At 50.7% G+C, this 21,652-nt stretch overlaps 1 protein-coding gene across 5 annotated transcripts in view; it reads left to right on the forward strand.

Moving 5' to 3' along the window:
• NPHP4 (nephrocystin 4) overlaps nucleotides 1–21,652 on the forward strand; it is a 109,882-nt gene that overhangs the window by 30,000 nt on the left and 58,230 nt on the right. For all 5 annotated transcript variants that reach the window (XM_028108541.2, XM_028108544.2, XM_028108545.2 and 2 more), the window contains exons 7-10: nucleotides 2,814–2,950; nucleotides 4,700–4,881; nucleotides 5,533–5,659; nucleotides 19,722–19,904. In XM_028108541.2, coding sequence (XP_027964342.2) covers nucleotides 2,814–2,950; nucleotides 4,700–4,881; nucleotides 5,533–5,659; nucleotides 19,722–19,904 — 629 coding nt within the window. The remainder of the gene's footprint in view (nucleotides 1–2,813; nucleotides 2,951–4,699; nucleotides 4,882–5,532; nucleotides 5,660–19,721; nucleotides 19,905–21,652) is intronic.

Genomic DNA, 21,652 nt, shown 5'->3' on the forward strand with positions numbered 1-21,652 from the left:
TGGATTCTGTATTCGCGAATCCACTCACTCCCTGAGGTTCTCACAGTGCTTTTCCTGGTTTCGTGGACATGTGCTCAGCAGCTTAAACATGTGAGTCTCCCTCACGCTCATTCCTGTGAGTGGGGCGGCCTGGGGCACATCACTTAGCACGTCTGAGCCCCGATTCTCTTGTAAAATAAAGAGAATAGAATGTACAGGGATGAGCCGTGCTGAGGGTTTAGGATTAGTCTGGTGAGATGTGTGTGTGTATGTGTGACTCTGTGTTCGTGGCCGCTTTATGGAGCACACCGTGGATGGTATTAGCTCTGTCCCTGCAGCACCATCCTGGCTTCCACAGCCGAGGAGACCGAGGTTTAGAAACTGGGGTTGGCCCTCAGATCCTGGCCCCAGAGTGCACGTGACCACCTCGGTGTCCTCCCTTGTTTCAGGACACGCGGTTCCTTCCGCCTGCCGGGGAAGAGTCCTCAGCCCTCCCCCGCAGGCGGTCGTGTGGGCCAGGCTGTCTTCTTCCCGCGGATGACAGTCCCCGCTCCTTCCTTCTCTGTGTCCAGAGGGTCATGCTGCCCTGCCTCTTCTTTTCTGGAATCCCCCGTGAGCAGTCCCCAACTGCTGGGTGGCCCGTGGGCCCGTGGGCGGGGAGACCCTGGTGCCAGGGCCGGTGGTCCTGCAGCTGCGGCTTGTGGCTCCTTCGAGCCCGGGGGGACGCTCCTGGGGGGGACGCGCCCGGCTTTAGCTCCGTCTCTTACCTCTTCTCTCCTCCTTCTCTGGTGGAAGGTCTTAAGTCAGGACAGGCCTTGGACCCTTGCTGGACCATTTCATGGAAGGTTGGACTTGTGTGTTTCTGTTCTTTAAAGAAACACTGTAGTAACATAGCTGTAGTGTGACATTTATTGTTTTAACCATTTAAACCGTGCAGTGGGGGCAGGAAGGGCATTCACACCACTGTGCAGCCGTCGCCACCATCCACCTCCACAACGTCTCATCGTGCAGAACTGCAGCTCTGCCCTGGGAGATGCTCGCTCTCTGTCCCTGTCCCCCACCCCTGCTGCCCACCCTTCCACTTTCTGCCTCTGATTTTACCGCTTTAAGTACTTCTTGTGAGTGGAACTGTCCAGTATTTGCCCTTTTTGTGACTGTCTCATGTCACTGAGCACAATGTCCTCAAGGTCCATCCAGGTGCCAGAATTTCCTCCCTTTTTAAGGCTAACATTCTATGTGTGGATCGACCACATTTTTCTTACCCGTTCGTCTCTTGATGGACATTTGGGTTGTGACATTGAACTTTTGGCCGTGGTGAGTAACTATACCTGCATTTTGCGTGGGCTCTGATTCATCCATGGAGCAGCTTAAACACTTCTTTTTAAATTCAGAAAGGAATGTGCAAAATTTCTTAGAGGCATATGCATATTTGTGAACTATGCAGAATCTAACGCATATTTGTGATGGGGAAGGTGTGGAAAACCATAAAGAAGGAAATAAAGTCATCTGTGATTACTTCCCATACATAGCCTTGCATACATGTAAATGCATAGGTTTTCAAATAAAATTGGCATTAAATGATCTAACACACAGTGTTATGTGTATTGTTTTCACCTACAATATTATGATTGTTTTTCAGTCATTAAATAATCTCTGACAGTATGAGTTTTGTTCTCATTTTATGAGGAGGCACAGTAATTGGCTCAACATTCCCCTATTGGTGAGCATTTCGTTGTTTCTTATTTTTTCGATTATAAATAATGTTTAATGAGTATTCTTGCACATGATGTTTTGCCTCCACGTTTGATTAATTTTGCTGAATAGCTTCAAAACGTGGAATTAGTGGGGCAGAAGGTGGCAGAGGGTGTTTTTAGGGGTCTTGGTGCACGCAGAGGCAAAGCCAGAAGCGCCTCTGGCTGCAGGCTTACCTCCCGACAGAATGACCTATGGCTCTCACTGCCGCTCCCTCTGCGCCGAGTCTCACGCCAATTCTTTCCTTTCTCTAACTTCGGAATCCGCTCTTAAAGTCGAAGATTTTGTACCTTAATTCTTATGTGTAAAAGCTTGGGGAGAGACAGAGGGCAGCAGAGCAGTGATGGGGATAGGAGGGCAGAGCCCGCGGGTTGTGTGCTCGTGGGGAGGCGGTTGGCTTGGCCTTTGTCCTGCCTTGGCGCCGGAGCCTGGTGGGGAGGGCCCTGTGCAGACCTGACAGCACCCCTCACAGCCGAGTGTTGATGCACCTGCTCTGCGCTGGGCACTGAGCTGTGTGCCAGGAGCCACCGTCCCCTTCTGTCCTCATGGAGCTTTCAGTCGGGGCTGCTCCCCCCCCTCCCCCCAGGATGGGGACTTTTCTCTTGTGGTGTCAGTCCAGACGGTGTTTTTGCTTGTTGGCTTAATGTGCTCTTGAGTATTTCTGCATGTTTCCAAATGGTTCAAGGTAAACGTACAGAAATAAGAAATGGCATCATTGGCTGTGTTCTTTCTACAGAGGAAGTCAGTGATAAAGGGAAACCAAGCTGATAGGAACAGATGTTACCCTGCATTCTATAATCTGTGTTCTTTGGATTGCTGAATTATAAAATGTGTTCCTGGAGGAGGGTTGGGGGAGGAATCGGGCTGTAAATGAAACCGGGGCTTGTTTAATCAGCTTGGCGTCTCGTCGCGAACGGAGGTGGGTTCTGATTCAGCGTTCGGTCTGAATTCTGTGCCTGTGGTCTCTTCTCTTCCCGGAGGGCCTAGCACCACGGCCTGGACCTCGGTGGGTGAGAGCCCCTGGATGCTTCTGATGGTCCTGTCCCCACGGATACCGTCCATGAGCTCCCTTGTTGTTTCAGGGGACGCCCTCCGGAAGCCTCGCCTCCAGAAGTCTGTCACGTGGTACTTGGACGATTTATTCTTCACGCTGTATCCTTCCCTTGAGAAGTTTGAGGAGGAGCTTCTGGAACTCCTTATCAGCGATCACTTCCGGGAGGTACTGTCTTATGTCGCAGAACTTACTCTGAATGTGGAGATGCGGGTGGGGCAGGGCAGAGGTGGGGAAGCTGCCGGCCCTCATACCGCCAGGGTGGACCGTCCAGCCCCCGGTGACGCGGTCCTGCCTGCTTCCTCTTCTGGTGGCTTGCGAGAGACGTCTAGCCCTTTGTCTTAACTTTGGTGTGACGCGGGTTTTGTTCCCTCGATACCCTAACATTAGTTTTGTTATGTTTTAGAACAGTCTTCATTTAAAAGTAAATTAAATCACCAAATGAGCATAGGGAAACCAATAAAACAGTCTGCATTTTGTCTCAAAATGTCTCAAAGACATTAGGCTCATTCCAAGGACATGACTAGAAGTCTTAGTCATTTTACCCCAGCAGACCCGGTTTCCGTGAAGGGGCCCCCGTCACAGCGTCCAGTTCTGCCTGCCTGTGTGGCACATTGCCATAAACTCCTGGCTGTCACAGGCCACAGCTTGTCCCCACTTGGCCTTTGGACAGGCAGCTCACTTTCCTGTATGTTCTGTGTCTGGACCCTTGAGTGGCTCCGCTCAGGCTTCAGGTCTCAGGGCAAACCCGACCGACCTGACAGCCACCTGAGTGTGCTGCTGAGGCCGGGGCCCCTTCCTCCACCAGGCTCTGTCTGTGTGTCACCCTGCTTCCTTTCTCCAGGTGCTTGACTCTCTCCGAGAGCACCTGGTTTCCTTACCTGTTCATTGCTCTATTATCAGTCCCTCTGTGGAGTATTTGTACCAGGAGGACAGGGTCATGGTTGGGTTCACCGTTGCACCCAAAGTGCATCAGTATCAGCCCATTGCAGGCCTTTAGTAACTCTCAGTCGTGACAATGAGTGGTTCCATCAGTAGGTACCCATCCTAGCAGTCTTTGAAGTGAGCAAGGTCTTAGTTACACATATGTGCACACACACACACCTACACGCACACACACACGCATTGATGAGATGGACTTTTTTTTTGCTCCCTACCCATTTTTGATAAGGTAGTTCCATATGATGTCTCGTGTGAAATAGAAACACAGATGCTTTAGGAATATCATTGTTGAATTTTATGTATTCCCATAAAGATCACTTTATTATGTATTTTTACTAATTTGTATTTTTGTTCCTATCCAACTGGTAGCTACTCCGTTACCTCCATCACTCTATTTTCATTACTCAGAGACTAATAGGCTGAATTTAGGTCTGTTCAGCTTGATTAATGGGCAATGAAGAAAACTTGAAGATTCAGGAATCATTTTGCCACAATCACATAATTTAATAAACAGTAATCGCCTGGAGGACTGTCCTTGCTCATTTGTTAAAGTCCCTGTACATTTTTTTCTTAAGATGAAACACTTTAATATCCAGCGATCTCTTTGGGGCAGATTCCGTGTTTATTGGTTTATGACTTACTGCATAAATATGCTCCCTCTCCCTGCTGCCTCTTTGGCTCTAAGCCTCCAGTGTCTGAGGCACTGGAGGGCAGAGGCACCTTGGGGGCCGTAGGCTCCTGCACTCTGGGGCCCCGGGTCCCCTGTTGCTCATTTGCTGCATCTTGAGAATGGAGCTCAGCCATGGAAACCTGAACAAGAGTTTGGTCTTCCAGGGGGAGGGTGTGTTGGCGTGTATTGCCCTGAGAAGTGTATGCCTGAGATGGCTGTTACAGTTTCTTCTCTGCTTGCCTCTCCCTTGGGAGCTTCTGCCCTTCTGCCCAGGGACTTACTCTGGGTGACGTGTGCTTTCCTAGGGGGGCATTCCGCTAGATGGCAGCGCGCTGGAGATCTTGGAGCGCCGCCTGTGCGTGGGCGTGCACAATGGTCTGGGCTTCGTGCAGAGGCCGCAGGTGGTGGTGCTGGTGCCCGAGATGGACGTGGCCTTGACGCGCTCTGCCAGTTTCAGCAGGAAAGTTGGCTCCTCCTCGAAGGCCAGGTACTCTCCCCAGGGTGTGAGGTGTGGCCCCGTGGAATTGGGAGGTACGAGGGTGCACATAAGCGGGGATCAAAACGAAATGGAGCTGTTTTTGCGTGTGAAGTGTACCCTCGTCTGCCTGGGCTTCTTCCCTGGTGCCTTTGTTTCCTCTCGCTGGCTTATACCCATTAGGACAGACCTCGGTGCTGTCTGGTTGGAAAAATCCTGATTTGTGCTGTGACAGTTCTGGAGTTAGCATGGCAGGTGCCTCCAGCTGTGGCTGCTTAGGGTCTGAGGGGACCCTGGCATACTTTCCTCCCACTGGGCCTGCGATCGGTGTCTCATACGGTGGAGAACCAGCAGGCAGGAAGTTCTGCTGTTCTGTTCAGTCCTGTCTTCCCACGTCAGAATCAGAGACCTCTCCGAGGGGTGCCACGTGCGAAGCTGGGCAGAGGCTGGCCCTGGAGGATGAGCCTCCCCGGAGACCTGGCCGTACTGTCCGTCCTCCTGACATGAGCTCTGGCGATTTGGAATGCGTGTTGATTGAGGCACCTAGAAAGGCTCGGGTTTAGGAGCTCCCTTGGGGGCCAGACACACGGCAGAGTCAGCGGCCTTGCTGGGGGCACTTGCTGTCACTGCCTAACCCGCCACTGCTCTGTGTTCTTGACCCAGCTCTGGAAACCAGGCTCTGGTTTTGAGAAGCCGCCTCCGACTCCCTGAGATGGCCCGTCACCCTGCGTTTGCCATCGTCTTTCAGCTGGAGTATGTGTTCAACAGCCCTTCCGGAGTGGACGGCAAGGTGAGAAGGGCCCGGGCCTCCGTGCCCTGAGGATAAACAGAGTCGCCACCGATGTTGTTTCTGTTAAAGCAGTGTAATTATTGATCATCGGCAGTGTGGGTAACAGGTGTAGCGTGGGATCATAGAAATTGCTTCTTCCCAGTGATAGCTTTGTTAGTCATTTCCCGTCTGTATGGTAATAAAATGTTCTGCTGGCGGATGGTAATCAGTAGTTCAACAGGCATGCATAATAGCCTTAATTCACAAATATCAAATCGATAATTATTGTGAAAAATGAGTCTACTCTAATGTATTTTTCATATGATATTAAGTACAGTAAAGCTTGAATCTGCACAAGTGATAAATGTTTTCTCACAGTGAACTTTGTGTGTCTGTATCATAACCAAGTGTCTCTAAGGTTCAGATGGAAGAAATACAGTTGACCCGTGAGCAACACAGGTTTGAACTGCGTGGGTCCACTTACAACCAAAAAAGATTTTTTTGTAAATACAGTACTTTAAGTATATTTTTTTTCTTACGATTTTCTTAATGACATTTTCTTTCCTCTGGCTGACTTTACTGTAGGAATAGAGCATATAATACAAACCACATACAAAATATGGGTTAACTGTTCCTGTTACTGGTCAGGCTTCTGGTCAACTGTAGGCTGTTAGTAGTGACGTTTTTGGAGGAGTCAGAAGTTACACGCAGGCTTTTGACTGTGCGGGGGTTGGTGTCCCTCAGCCCCGTGTTAGGGTTCAGTGTATAGACATCATTTACATCACTGATGGAGATTCTTTGGAAAACTCAAATCATGCTATACGTAAGATTCGGTTTTCTGTTTGAAAAAGCAAATGTCAATTTAACATGTAAATTAAAAATAAAAGGATGACAAGGCATCTTCCGTGGCAGTCGGTCGGCCAGTGTTGCTGCGCAGCTGATGGAGGACCAGGACTGAGCATGGTTTTGGGGTGAGCCTTAGGAAGGGGAAGGGGGTGCCGAGTGGAGGTGCTATTTCATTTTCTCCTCTGCTCTCTGCTGTCTACACCTCAGGTCGGTGTAATTCAGAGTCCTGATCAGGTGAACAGATCTAGAGGCAGGTGTTCTGATTATGGCTGAACACACTGTCACCATCGTTTTAATTAAGCTGTTGTTCCCAGCTCTGCTTTTCTTTATTTATTACCAGAAATTGCAGCTGGAATGCAACTGTGTGTGAGTGTGCCTGGCTGCGTGGGGTGGGCACCCCGGGGCTTGGGTCGGGGACTCTGCCAGGAGGGAGGGGCTTCGGGGCTGGCCCACCCGGCACTGCTCCTTGGAAGGAGACATGGAGGGAGCCAGCCAAGTGGCCCTTGGGCCTGGTGCCCTCCGCGTCTCGCGTACGTGTAGAGAGTGTTCCCTACAGAATGTTAAATTACAGTTTGCTTGCGATTACAGAGTCTGTACGCAGAAACTGATGTGTCTCACGTGACACTTTGTTATTATTTAACTCTTCCCTGAAATGCTTAACCAGCGCCGGTGGTTTTACCATGTGTTCCTGCTTCACGGAGCCTTTGGGGCGTGGTGTGTAATAGCTCATCGGTTCCCTGGGGTGCAGAGGTTTCTCCTAAACACAGTATTGGATTCCGTTGTACGGCCATCAGCTGTGCTTTCTTCAGCGCAGTCTGTAAAGGGGGGTCCTGGGCCAGTCCCAGGTCCCTGTCTGCCATGTGCGTGGAGCAGCGGGGGGCCACGCAACCGGGGGGCAGGCCTGAGTTGGACAGGTCTCCATGTTGGAGGGGAGGACACAGGGGTGTTGCCAGCCCTCGTCCTTCCCTGGGAGTGTCCGTGTGTCAGTGGGGGCGTACCCGGGTTGTGGGGGCGGACAGGCCACAGCCAGCAGGCCCTGGATCCCTCTGCGGGCAGTCGTGGAGCGCGCTCTTCACTTGCATCCCACCTGCAAGTCTTTCTCCCTTTCTTTCCCTGTGTGAGAGCTTCGTACAGTGGACACTCCAAACGTAAACTGAGGCAGACCGCATAGTAAAATGAACCAGGTAGCTCAGCGGTTGCCAACTGCATGCACAATCCTGTTTTGTCCATACCATCTCCCACAACCTGTTCTGATGTATTTCCAAGCAAATTCCAGTCATCGTCTGCTTAGATTACTGTGAACCTTGTGGCATGTATGACTTTTCTTCTTTTAACCTTTTTGTTTTGGAAAATTTCAAATATGAAGGGAGAGAGAAGCCTGTGATGGACCCGGCGGGGTGCCCGGCCGCGCCCCTCTCGGCCCATGTCGCTTGGTCCTTGACAGCCCGTCGTTGCCTCTGTGAACGGTCTGTACGTGTCTCCGAGCGAGGGGGCTGCTGCAGTACCGTCATCACACCCGAAACACTGCATCACTCAATGTCCAGTCAGCCTGCGCGCACGTTCCTCAAGTACTTTACAGAATCAGAAGTAGAAGAGCCAAAAACATAAACGAACTTCTCTTTGGAAAATGATTTCTAACCAAGTCTTCCGCACAAGGGGGGCGGCCATGGTGCCGAGACCTGTTCTCAAGATGTGTTCCTTATGTCTTGTGTTCTTTTATTCCTAACACTTGAAGAAACAGAACAGGCCCATGTTGCCCACGCTTTGGACCAGGAGCCAGAAGCCTCAGACTCCTGAGGCCCTTTGTGAGGCTGGCCCCCTTTAAGCGGTAAATGGGGAGAAACCATTCGGCTGCGAGCGTATCCAGTTTACACCCGGTCACCTGAGTCTGAGAGAAGGTTTTGGGTCCCGAGTATTTTGGTAGTCATTAACAACAAACTAGAAAGACTGTTTTGAGAAGACACGCTCTTTATTGGTAATCTGTTGTGAAGTTTTTGCATCTTTTAGTTAGCCAGGGCTTTAGTAAAGCCCTTTGTAATTCATCTTCCGGTTGGCTGTGAAGAGCCAACGGAAGCACTTCTTCCCCTCTGGGAATTAGAGTACGTGGGGACAGTGCGCCCGCATTAGGCGGCCCCTTTAGAAACACTGGAAGCGGCAGAGGTGCCGGCTCCATTGGTGTTTGCTGATGGTTAGTGCTGATGAAGCGGACTCCCTAGATCTTAAGAGAGTGACACAGAGTGAAGGCAGCTGTGAAAACAACCACACCCAGAGTCTTCTGCATTTTTATGTGAGAATAAGTGCACATCCCCCGGGGGCTGCCAGGGGTCAAAACAGTCCTTTTTGTGGAGTCACATAGCAAAATAACTTCCAAATCTCTAGAAGGTTAACATTAGCTAATTTATCATTTCTGTATTTTCTAGTGTTCTTTGGACAAAACAAGTCCATATAACAAAGATTGGAGTGCTTGCCAGGTGCCTGGGACTCCTCAGAGCTGAATATTTTGATGTTCTGTATTTGGCACATGAGTATGATGCCTTGATTTATTCTGAAAATGATGTACATTTAAACGTTTAGAACTTGGAAATATAGATGTCTTGAGGGTTTTGTGGAAGTCTTTCAGGATAACCTGGCTTGTCCCCTGGAGCATGCTGCCCTCCATACGCCACCTTTCCACCCGCTGAGCCCGGGCTCTGCCCTCAGTTTCCCGAGAGCAGGCAGGGCTGAGTGCCCGCTGTGCGCGGTGGGCACGAACACTGTGCGCGGGTGGTTGCTGACGGCGAGGGGTCTGCTGCCGAGTCTTCCATTTTGTCCTGAATGTTGGGCTCCCCTTACGGTTTTAGGTAAGATATCAACTCACTCGCTTTCTGAAAATTGTTTTTGGTTTGTCTTTTTCAAAAATATTTTACTAAGAAGTTCAGAAGGCCTAAAACAGTTTTAAAGTGTATAGTTCAGTGGCATTCTGACTTACTTTTTTTTTTTAATGTCTTTTTTTTCTCGTGGTAACAGTACACAACACACAAACTTTCCCCTCTTAACTGTTTTTAAGCGTGTAGTTCGGTGACATCAAGCGCATTCATGTTTGCTGTGCGGCTCTCACCTCTGTCCATCCCCAGAATTCAAGTCTTGTAAAATCATAGAGTATTTGTCCTTTCCTGGCCGGTTTCTCTCACTCGGAATTATGTCTTCCCGGCGCACGCATGCTGTGGCGTATTGGAGAATTTCCCGCCTTCTCATGGCTGAGGAATGGATATCCTGCGTGTCCCGCGTTTCTCATACCCAGCCATCTGTTGTTGATGGGCTTGGGTGGTTTCCACATTCCAGACGCTGTGAATAATGCTAACATGGACACGTGTATACACATATCTCTTCAAGACCCTCCACTCAGTTCTCCTGGGCATATACCAGAAGCAGAATTACTGGATTGTGTGGAAATTCTCTTTGTAGTTTTCTGAGGAACCCCACACTGTTTTCCACAGTGGCTGCGCCGTTTTACTTTCCCACCAACAGTGCGCGAGGGTTCTGGCTCTGCCGCATCCTCACCAGCACTCGCTGGTTGGTTTTCTGCTAACAGTTGTGTGAATGGGTGTGAGGTGGTGTCTCACTGTGGTTTTGATTTGCATTTCCCTGATGGTCAGTGACGCTGAGCATCTTTTTTGTGCTTGTTGGCCTGTATCTTTGCTGGGGAGGTGTCTCTTCGGGTCCTTGGCCTGTTTTTGAGTCAGGTGGTTTGTTGTTTTGTTGCAGGGTTCAGGAGTTCTCTCCTTTTATCAGATAATGTGGTTTGCAAATTTGTTTTCATCTTACTTTTGGTGGGCTTTTCTAGCTTTTCCAGCTAATAAATCAAGCTGTTCTAAGCATTCTTGGGCAAATCTTTATGGACACACGTTTTCATTTCTTGTTGCTGAGTGCCGTGGGACCGAGTTCTGGGTCCGAGGTAGATACACGTTACCTTTCCGAGCAGTGCCTGTTTCCCCAAAGTGTTTGCTCCAGCACTGTTTGAGGACAGCTGCTCCGCATCCTCACCGGCTTCTGGTTTCGACTGTCTTTAACGGCAGCCTTTCTCGTGGGCGTGAATGTGGTTTTAATTTGCCTTTCCTTGATGACCAGGGGTGAGTATGTGTTCTGTGTTTGTTGGCCATCCCTACTCTTCCTTCATGAAGCAGCCAGGCCATTGTTTTGGATTGTGAGTAGATGGGAGTTTCTTTTATATATTTTTGCTATAAATCTTGCATCAGATACGTAGATTATGAATATTCTTCTGTAGTTTGTCACTTGCCTTTTCATATTCTTAACATTGTTCTTGAAAAAACAAAAGGCATAGTAGGACTTTATATAATTTCTTTAAAATTTATTTGGACCTGATTTTAAACTTACAGACAAATTACAAAAATACTAGGAATACTGGTCTACTCCTACCCAGATTCACCTGTTCACGTCGGCCGCACTTGCTTTATCTCTGCTTGCTTGCCCGTTTCCTCCTCCCTCCTGTCCTCTGTGTGTGTGTGTGCGTGTGTGTGCGTGCATGCGCGCGTGCATGCGTGTGAACTCTCTGGGAATGATTGCAGACATCACGGCCCCTGACCCCAAACGCTTCATTGTGCATTTCTGAAGGTGGGGTGCCCTTCTGTGGACGCAGACAGCAGCCTGCCTGGCTCAGCACCGAGTCGGGCCGTAATCTCCGCTGTAGTCCAGGCCTGCTGGTGACCTGGAATGTCCTTGGTGGCATCTCTCTCCAGTGCAGGGTGTGTGGTGGTAGGGTTCCTGCCTCCAGGGTCTACTCTGATCTGGAGCAGCTCCGCAGCCTTTCTTTGGCTTTCCTGATTTTATTTTTATAGGACAGTTTCCCTCCTTTTGGAGACTTTTATTTCTAATTTTTTAGATGTAGAGGTCAGTGATTCATCAGTCTTATATAACACCCAGTGCTCATTACATCACGTGCCCTCCTTCATGCCCATCACCCAGTTACCCCATCCACCCACCCACCTCCCCTCCAGCCACCCTGTTTGTTTCCTGAGATTAAGAGTCTCTTAGGGTTTGTCTCCCTCTCTGATTTCATCTTGTTTTTTCTCTCCCTTCCCCTATGATCCTCTGTTTTGTTTCTTAAATTCCACGTGAGTGAGATCATATGGTAATTGTCTTTCTCTGATTGACTTATTTCGCTTAGCATAATACCCTTTAGTTCCATCCATGTCGATGCAGATGGTAGATATTCATCCTTTTTGGTGGCTGAGTAATATTCCATTGTGTATATATACCACATCTTCTTTATTCATTCATCTTTTGATGGACATCTGGGCTCTTTCCATAGTTTGGCTACTGTGGACATTGCTGCTATAAACATTAGGGTGCAGGTGCCCCTTTGGATCACTGCATTTGTATCTTTGGGGTAAATACCCAGTAGTGCAATTGTTGGGTTGTAGGGTAGCTCTATTTCCATCTTCTTGAGGAACCTCCATACTGTTTTCCAGAGTGGCTGCACCAGCTTGCATTCCCACCAACAGTGTAGGAGGGTTCCCCTTTCTCCGCATCCCTGCCAACATCTGTCGTTTCCTGACTTGTTAATTTTAGCCATTCTGACGGGTGTGAGGTGGTATCTCATGGAGGTTTTGATTTGGATTTCCCTGATGCTGAGCGCTGTTGAGCACTTTTTCATGTGTCTGTTGGCCATTTGGATGTCTTCTTTGCAGAAATGTCTGTTCATTCTTGCGCAGGGGCCATGCTAATCCTCTTTGTAAAAGAAATGTCTGTTCATGTCTTTTGCCCATTTCTTGACTGGATTATTTGTTTTTTGGGTTTTTTGATAAGTTCTTTATAGATTTTGGTAGAAATGCTTTAAAGTGCATGTTCCTCATGTTGGATTTGGTGATGTATCCTCCTGATGGAGTCAGTGTCTGCATCTCTGCTGGAACACTGCAGTGGGGTGGGTGTGTCCCTCAGGGACCCACGTCAGAGGTGCGTGCTGTCCCTCTGGCTTCGTTGGCCTGCTTAGTTTTGATCACTGGTCAGGTGTTGTGTGATGTCCCCACTGGACAGTTACTGGTTTTGTTGTTGTAGCTAAGAAGCAGTCTGTGGGGAGACCCTTTAAGCCCCTTATCTAATTGTCCTCTGGAGTTGACATCTGTTGCTGCCTCTCACAGAGTGAGGATTTCCAGCTTCACATTGGGATGGACTCAAGGACACCTTTAAAAAAAACCAAAAAACCTCCCCCCCACCATCCCTGGTTATTTTAGTGCTTGGATTGTCCCCGAGTCGTCCGCAGTCCCTTCAGGCTGTGTCCTTGTGACACCCTCTATCGTGTTCTGTTTCCTGAGCAATTTCTTACATTCTGGCAGAACAAGAAGCCCCAGGCTCATCTTACATCTTCCCCGTTCCAGCCCTGAAATCAGCCATTTCTGTGAGGAGCTGTGGTTTCCCACCCCTGCCTTTTTCTCAATAAAATTTTTCTTTTAGAAAAGTTTTAGATTTACAGAAAAACTGTGTAGATAATACAGAGATCCTACACACCTGTCCCCAGTTCTGCTATTATTAGCCTCATTACTATGGTACATTTATCACAACCAGTATTAATATATTATTACCAACCTAAGTCCATGCTTTATTTGAATTTCCTTTCCTAAAGCCCTTTCCTGTTCCAGGACCCCACCTGGGATGCCACACGTCATGTAGTCATCATGTCTTTGGACTTGCGTGCCTTTGGACTGTGACACTTTCTCAGACTTCCCTTGTTTTTGATGAGCCCTGGTTCTTTTTATTATTTTTATTTTTTAATTTTTAAAAAAGATTTATTTATTTGAGAGAGAGAGGTGGGAGGAGGGGCAGAGGGAGAGAATCTCCAGCAGGTTTCCTGCTGAGCACGGAGCCCGATGTGGGCCACATCCTGGGACCCCCAGATCATGACCTGAGCTAAAATCAAGAGTTGGTCGCTCAACCGCCTGAGTCACCCAGGCACCCCAGCCCTGGTTCTTTTTAAATGGGATGTGTCTGCGTCCGGATCTGGGGGTTTCCCAGCTCTGATTTCAGTGGCCAGAGCTGGGAAACTCACCATGGAAACACACATGCACACATACGCACACATACGCACACATACGCGCACACACGCGTACACACCGTGTGCACAGACTCGGCTTAGGACTGGAATTCTTGCCGACCCTGGGCCATCTGGCAGGGTGCTCTGAGCCTCCTTCCCCATGGTGCCCTGCCTCCTTCCTCAGGGAGAGGCCAGCCGCACCATTGGCCCCTGCGCAGGGTTGCTCCTTCGAGAGAGACGGCCTACCAGCCGGAGTTCAGAGCCGCTTGGCCTTGCCCTGCCGGGTGGCCATGCTGCTCACTCGAGCCACAGCGGGCCCTCCTGTTTCTGTCTGCCTTCAGGTTTGTAGGTATTTCCCTTCCCATCCTTAGTGACTTAGTTTTATTTTTTGAATGTGTAGGACACTAATATGCTTTTAAAAAGTAAAAATTCTACCAAGAAGTGGTTTCAGAAGAGCATCGCTCCCTCTGTGTCCCTTCCGCTGTCCTGACCCTGGGCGGGAACCGGCGCTGTCGCTCCCGGGCTGCTGCGTGTGTGTGCAAGTGCACACGCGTGTGTATTCTTGGCTCCTGTTCAGCGCGAGGGGGGCTGACTCCGCATGTGTCCCTGCTGTCACGCTGGGCTGGCCACAGAGCACTTCCCCCTCCTTTGCCGGCTGCAAGCGCTCCATCGTGCCTCATAGCTGTTCACGGATTTCCCGCGTTTGGATAGCTTGGCAGTTTGCAGGGCCTTGCTGTTGGACACCGTGTGGGGGTGCCGTCTCAGTGCTTGCTCGCTTCGCACTGTGGGGCTTGTCTTCAAGGTGCGCCCAGAAGGGCTTGCTGGATCGAGGGCTGGGAGAGTGACCCTTGCCGGGAGTGGTGTTGTCAGGCTCTGGGGTCTGTTGCTCGGAGGGGCGAAGTGGCATCATGGTGAGTGACGGTGAGCGAAGTCGAACGGGTGGTCATGTTTGTGGGTCGTCTGTTCACTGCTTTTGCCCGCTTTTCTGTAGCGTTCTTGCAGTTCTTTACATGTTGTGCTCTTTGTGAGTGAGGGCATCTGCTCTCTCTCAGGTGAATTTGCAGATGTCTTCTCCCACTTTGCCATCTGCCTTTTTACCACGTCCCCATTTCTGGCCATGTCTTCGTCTGCTCTGGAGGCCATAACAAAATGCTGTGTGAACATCAGACACATATCCCTGCCAGTGCTGGAGCCCAAGTCCAAGGTCATGGTGCCACTGATTTGGTTCTGGTGAAGCCTGACCTTGCAGCCGCTGTCCCTCCCACTGTGATGCCTCCAGGGCTGGGGTTGGTGGGGGGGGGCCGGGGGCGGGGTGGGGCGTGGCTGCAGACAACCTTTCCCCGAGTGCTGATTCCTAAAGAGAGCTGCCTTCTCCCAGGGCCCCTGGGGACCCCCTCACGGAAGGACCAGCCCTGGCCCCCTGTACAGCCATTCTCTGGAGAGTTGGCTGCTCCAAAACATGCGGTCCCCTGTTGACCTGTGGGGGTCCCCCGGCCCCGAGGAGTGGAGGGGCTGTGCCCACAGGAAGGGATGCCAGGCCGCCAAGCCTGAGCCCTGCCATCAAGGACTTTGTCGGACCCAGGAGGAGAAGGTGGAGGGAAGCAGAACAAGGCAAGGGGCAGGTTCTCCCGAGGAAGCCCATGCACGTACCAAAGCCCCTGGGCTGCAGACTCTTGTCTCCAGAGGCCTGGAGTCCGCACGCCTGTCGCCCTCACCAGGCACAGCTCCAAGCTCGGGACCATTTTGCCTTTGCTTCTTTAATTCATTGTCAAGTGACCACCTTTTTTGCAAAGGGGACTGAAGTGTTATGACCTCTTTAGCCAGGATGAAGAATTGTCCCAGGTTATGGAACTCTCTTAAAACCACAGCCCTGCTTGTCACTGCTCACGTGTATGTTTACAAAATCTGTCCTTGGTGGAATGGAATGACTCTACTGTTTGTCAGGTGATTGCTGTGCCTTTGAATGACGCGTACTGTCACGCGCGGCAGATTAAGTGACCGACTGTGTGTTGTTGGGTTTCCTTCTCCACCGTGAGTATGAAGGAAATTAGCCTGCAGCTGCTGTCGAATTCACTGTCCATCTGATTTACAAAAGGCTTTGGCATCTAATTGACCGGTGTCTGGAAGGACGACTTTGGGCTGATGACACCTGTCCTGTGAGCCTTTGCTTTGTCCGGTGGCATCACCCAGGCCCTAGGTGCCTGTCTCTCTCCTGACCCTTCACCTTGTAGGCTCTCAGGCCTTGTGCAGTGCACCACAGTGGCCAAGGACCCAGTGTCCTTTACGGAGAATGCTGAGAAATGGGTAACCTGGAGGCGGCCTTGCTCCTTGCTGGTTGTCCAGGTCTCACTGCGCTTACGTGCCCGCCAGTCATGCGGGCGGATAACTGCCCCTCTGGAGGACGGTCCTTGGTCCCTGCCGCCTGTGGTGGTGGTGGGCGTTCTTGGGGCTGGGGTGCAGGTCACACAATGGATGCGCCTGCATCCAGCCCGGGGCTGGGTTCCCTCCGGAGGCTCCAGGGGAGAATCTCTGCTGCCTCTTGCAGGTTTTGGCAGCCCCTGTCCCCCCTTGGCTCACGGCCGTGTCGCTGCAGCTTCTGCCTGCACGTGGCCTTCCCTCTGTCTCTTGGTCTCAAATCTCTTTCTGTCCTGCTTTGTAAGGACACTTGTCATTGGATTTGGGGCCCACCTGGATAATCTGGATCTCCTAATCTCATAATACCTAATTACAACTGCATGGACCCTTTCTCCAAATCAGGTCAGAATCGCAGCGTCTAGGGTTTAGGCTGTGGACCTGCCTTTTTGAAGCCGCCGTGGAGCCCCCCACAGGGAGCCAGGTGGCAGCATTCCCGGGGGTCAGGGCTGTTGTCTGTTTGGGTTCTGCCTGGTGGATGTTGGTGTGGCCCTTCTGTTCCATGACAAACCTGGCTTATAATCCAAGTATACTCCTTTGGCCTCTTGTATATTGTTTGCTGTTATAATTAAAAGTCTAAATGGGGAACAATTCAATGGTTTTTTTCTCTTTTTGTTTTGTTTTTGTTTTTTTTTCTTTTCATGAAGCCAAACCCAGTTGGGCAGGATAAGGTGTTATGAAGTAACTGACTTTATCTCAACCACTAAAATTCACCGACAGGAGGAGCCTTGTCCCGTTGACCAGTTAAATAGTTGCTCTCGCTCTGTCCACCCGCTTGGATGCACCTGACCTCCTCAGAGCCGGGGACCGGGCTGGGGGCATCTGAGGGACATGGGGTTGGGGAGGTTCTCGCCTGCAGGTGTCGCCCCGGCCTGGTGGAAGAGAGCACGGGCTAATACATGGCAACTGAATTGCCACTGAGCCCTAACTGTTGCAGAAATCTTTGCGAAGGAGTTATCAGTGACTCGCTAACTGTCTCTTCTTGTTGGAGCTGTTAGAGACAAAAGCGAGGGGAAATGGATATGTGTATAACTGTCAGATACTCTGCACAGGGGAGAGCTATTATCGATCGAGAACTAGGAAACCAAAGGAACTGTGAAATTGGAAGACTGCGTATCAGAATCACCTAATTTGAAAGATTAAACCAGAAGGACTTGCACAAATAGCAGGATAACTTGGATACATATTTTATTTTTGATCCTGTAATAAACTGGATTTTATAAGGAGATGACTGTTTACAAAAGTAGTCTAGAAATGATTGAATCTACATAGTTTTTCTTTTTTAAGATTTTATTTATTTGACAGACAGAGAGAGAGGGAGCACAACCAGAGGGAGAGGGAGAAGCAGGCTGCCCACTGAGCCAGGAGCCCGATTCAGGGACTGAGCCACCCAGGCACCCTGCATAGTTTTTTTTTAGTGGCCAATTTTGCTAATACATTTATAGTAATTTTTTTTTAAAGATTTTATTTATTGGGGTGCCTGGGTGGCTCAGATGGTTAAGCGTCTGCCTTCGGCTCAGGTCACGATCCTGGGGTCCTGGGATCGAGCCCCACATCAGGCTCCTGGCTCAGCGGGGAGCCTGCTTCTCCCTCTGCCTCTGCCTCTCTCCCTGCTCATGCTCTCTCTCTCTCTCTGTAACTCTGTGTCTCAAATGAAAAAATAAAGTCTAAAAAAAATATTTTATTTATTTATTTGAGAGAGAACACGAGAGCCAAAGGCAGATGCTTAACTGACTGAGACACCCAAGTGCCCTCAGTAATTTGGTTTTTAAAGAGCAGTGGATTTAGAGTCAACTTGCAGTCAGTACGGTTTGATGTCACCGTCATCAGCTAACGGGATGGGGAGCAGCAGGTATCTGGCACGTGTTGGAAGTGTTAGGCAGAGTCACATGCGTAGGCTTCTTACTTTGCTGGTTCTTCGTACTTCCGGGATGTGGTGGTGTTCTCATTGAACTGGCAGGGTCCCAAGTCCCCGCTCACCCCTGTGACCGGGGCAGATGGGGTGGTAGCTTACCCCGTGAGCTGAAGTTTGGCTCAGGACAGGGCCCACTGAAGTGAGGTTGGTCCACTTATGATGGGGCCTCAGGAAGAGGGATTAATTCAAGACCAGACGCTTACTGTGGACATTTCTCCCACTGTGACTGAGGATCTAGCAGGATGGGAGACCGTCGGGCAGAGGAACAGGACCGCCTGACTGCGATGAGACGAATGTGCTTCCTCTTCTGTGTTGGGCACTGCCCGCACATTCCCTTGGCTGTGGCGTGGCCCAGCTGACCGTCGAGCCCTCTGTGCTGGGCTCCAGCCAGAGTCCTTTGGTGTGTGTGTGCGTGTGTGACGATCTGCCTCGGGCAGATCCTGGCCATGGCAAGGGCATGGCAGCTCACCCATGTGCCCCAAGTAAGCGGGGTCCCTTGGGAGCCCCAGCTGCTCTGCTGCAGCCTGGCCTTCTTCTGTGGCTTCGACACGGCCCGTGTCCGCGGGCCCCCCTCGGCTCCCACCTCCTTGGGGATGATGTCTTTGACTGTCCTGGACGGGGCATGGGCTTCCCTTCCTTCCAGGAGTATGAACCCCCCTGCCCCAGGCTGCCCGCCCTCCCCCTGCCCGGGGCCTGAATGGGGAGGGCTGCCTGGCTTAATGGATGTGGCTGGTGGTCTAGAGACCACACGGGGTCACCCCGTTCCTCTGCTGCCCATGAGGAGGGCCTTAGGAAGTGGAAGGCTGTGCTTGTGCTCCCGTTACCGCCTACACCTTCTGGTTTTTCTCCTCCCGCATCACCAGCATCACCCCCAGCGCCAGGCGGCGGGCAGAGGCAGGGTGGCTCCTGACCCTGGGACTGGACTGTTTCAGTGTGACTCTGGTCAGGACGGCTGTGCGCCGGGGCTGGAAGGCACCTTGCTGGGCTCCCAGTCTGACCGGCTTGCCGAGGGCCTTGTGGCCTCCGGCCGAGAGCGGGCCTTCCTGGAATCCTGATATGCTGCCTCCTGGGGAGCCTGCGGCCTCTGCCAGTCAGGGGCTCGGCGGAGCCGGGGTGTCTGACAGCACCTCTGGCAAGGCGGCCGTCGCCAAGTCCCACTCCCCAGCTGAGCAGGGGTTCCAGGCCTGGAGTATGGCTTTATTCGTAATTCTGAGTGAACCGATGAAGTTTAATGGTACCATTAAAACATGCTGAGTCAAGCCTGAAACCGTATTTGAGAAAATGACTTTTCCCTGATCCCAGGTTTTCCTTAGTGTCCTCATTGCTTTCACTTGGCTAGTGATAGAGAAGGCGGAAGAAGGAACGACACAGAAAATTGGGCCTGGCCGGTTTCCCAGGTACACAGAGTCACATGTGTGAAATGTACCATTCGTTATGAGCAGAAATGTAGCTGGAGAAAATGTGTGTGAATAATACCAAATTGAATTCCACGTGCATTCTTCATTATCACTAACACCAAGCGTCATTCCTAGTGTTTTCCTAATGGATGTGGGTAGATGTGGGCAAGAGACAGCGTGCTTATAGATCTGCACAAAGAGCCTCAGGTAGTCGGGGGTCAGAAGGATGACGTCTGTCTTTAAAAGAAAAGCCGCTGCTGCTTTGAGCCAGAAGGGAGATCCATAGAGGAGAGGGTGCTGGTTAGGTTGGCGGGGGTGGGGGTCTCAAGGTGGGCGGCTACTTCCCTGCCCTCCGAGCTTCTGTGTCATGCCCTGCTGCTCTGGTTCCTTCTGCGTGACCCTGCCTGGCCGCACTGCTCCCTCGTGACATCTGCAAGGTGGGTCTGGTGGTAAGTCATGCACTGACGCACTTCGTTTCCCTTCTAGGCAGCTTCGGTTACCTCTCTGTCCAGCATGGCGTGTATGCACATGGTTCGCTGGGCTGTTTGGAACCCCTTGCTGGAAACCGGCTCCGGGAAGGTGATCTTACCTCTGCAGGGTGGGATCCGGCCCAACCCCTCACACTGTCTGGTCTATAAAGTACCCCCGGCCAGCATGAGCTCCGAAGAGGTAAGTTGTTCAGATACTTCGTGAGTATGACTCTTTGCATGTGAGCTTCTAGCAAGTTCATACATTTTCAAAACCAGAAGTTGACAGGTTTGTGGATGTGTCACGAGCAGAATTTTTTCATCTCATGGATGTGCCCTTAAAGGACGAGCATGATTGCTGACTCATGTCAGCTGTGACCTGAGGCGGGTTTTATCTTGGGACTTAGGACATCCCCATTCACACATCAGTCTCGAAAGATGGCCAGAGGGCCTGTGACTTTTATTTGTACACACTGTGCAAACAGGGTCCACTTCTGTGCTGTGCGTGTACATGTGGGAGATGGGCCTTGTGCGGTGCCAGGGCTATGGTCAGCTCCAGGCAGTGGGCGTCAAGCCTGGCTCTTCTCTGTGACTAGTTTCTCGTGCCTGCTGGCCCTTGGCTCCTTCCAGCTTTGCACGGAGGGCAGGCCACAGCAGGAGTTTAAAAATCCGTGCTTGGAATGAAGCTTTCTCTGAACCCTGGTAGAGAAGACAGGTAAAGGGGGGCTGGGCCAGTTGAAGGGTGTGCGAGGGGTCTCCTCTGCCGGCCACTGCCAGCCTTGCCTGATGGGTAGCAGGGACCCAGGGAGCCGCGCGTACCGCGGGAAAATGCTACTGGTGACGGAAGCCCATCCCATGCCAACGTCACTCAGTGTCTCATGCAGGGTGCTTGGATCTGCCCGTGCTCCTGAACCGTACTTCGTCTGTCTCAGCGGTGTGGCGAGGAGCCTTTTACTGCTCACCCGTCTCATTTTTCTTAGGTGAAGGGACCGTCCCTGGCCCTTCAGTGAGCTGTCTGTGTGCTGACTCTAGCGACAAATGTTATTTTCAGTGTTGTTATTTACGATGTGGGTAATGCTTTGGGGACCTGGGTAAGGGAACAGCTGATTGTGCAGCTTTTCTTATTACGGGACTGTCTCATTATGGGACCACATTTTGCTGCATTCCCTCACGGACTAGTCTGAGCCCTTATTGTAAAACTGCCATTAGAAATCCTGAAGCCGTTGCCTCTCTCTCTCCCTCTTGGTATGTATATATGTATGTATTTAAATATTTATTCTTTTTAATTTTAGCCTTGTCACGCCACGACATTCCCTTCACTTTTTAAGTGTGTAATGTAAACTGTATTGGGGGATAAGTGTTTGGAAGACTTGACTATCTTGAGGACACAAATATATCAAATACTGCCATTTTTCACAAGGAATGTCACTTCTAATTGGGGTTTCTCAACCTCAGTGCTGCTGACATTTTGGGCCAGATAACTCTTTGCTGTGGGGATTGTCCTGTGCTTCAGAGGATGTTCATCCCCAGCCCTGGCCTCTACCCGCTAGATGCCCACAGCATGCCCCCACCTGCGACACATTGAGTTGTCTGTGGACATTGCCAAATGTCTCCTGAGGGCAAAATTGCCCCTGGTTGAGACCACTATTTAAGCATCTATAACTAACCCAAAATAATGAACCAAAACTGGTCAGAAACTTAATTCTGCTTCCTCCTCTGCTTCTTCCTGTGTTTGTCTTCTCCAGCACGGTCGGCCTCTGTCCAGGCAGATGGCGTGGAGGCCCAGGTGTGCCCCTTGTCTCTGCCCCACACTGGGGCATTCCATTCAGTGAACTTCTACTGAGCACCTGTATGTACCCTTGGAAAAACGTCCCCGATCCCGTGAACTTACCCTTAAGGGGAAGTGGCAGATATTAATCAGAAGAAAATATTAATATTAGAAACATCCCA

Source organism: Eumetopias jubatus, unplaced genomic scaffold (assembly GCF_037043125.1).
Source record: "Eumetopias jubatus isolate StellerSeaLion01/CBP00866 unplaced genomic scaffold, mEumJub1_p1.0 scaffold_4, whole genome shotgun sequence".
Classification (NCBI taxonomy): Eukaryota; Metazoa; Chordata; class Mammalia; order Carnivora; family Otariidae; genus Eumetopias; species Eumetopias jubatus.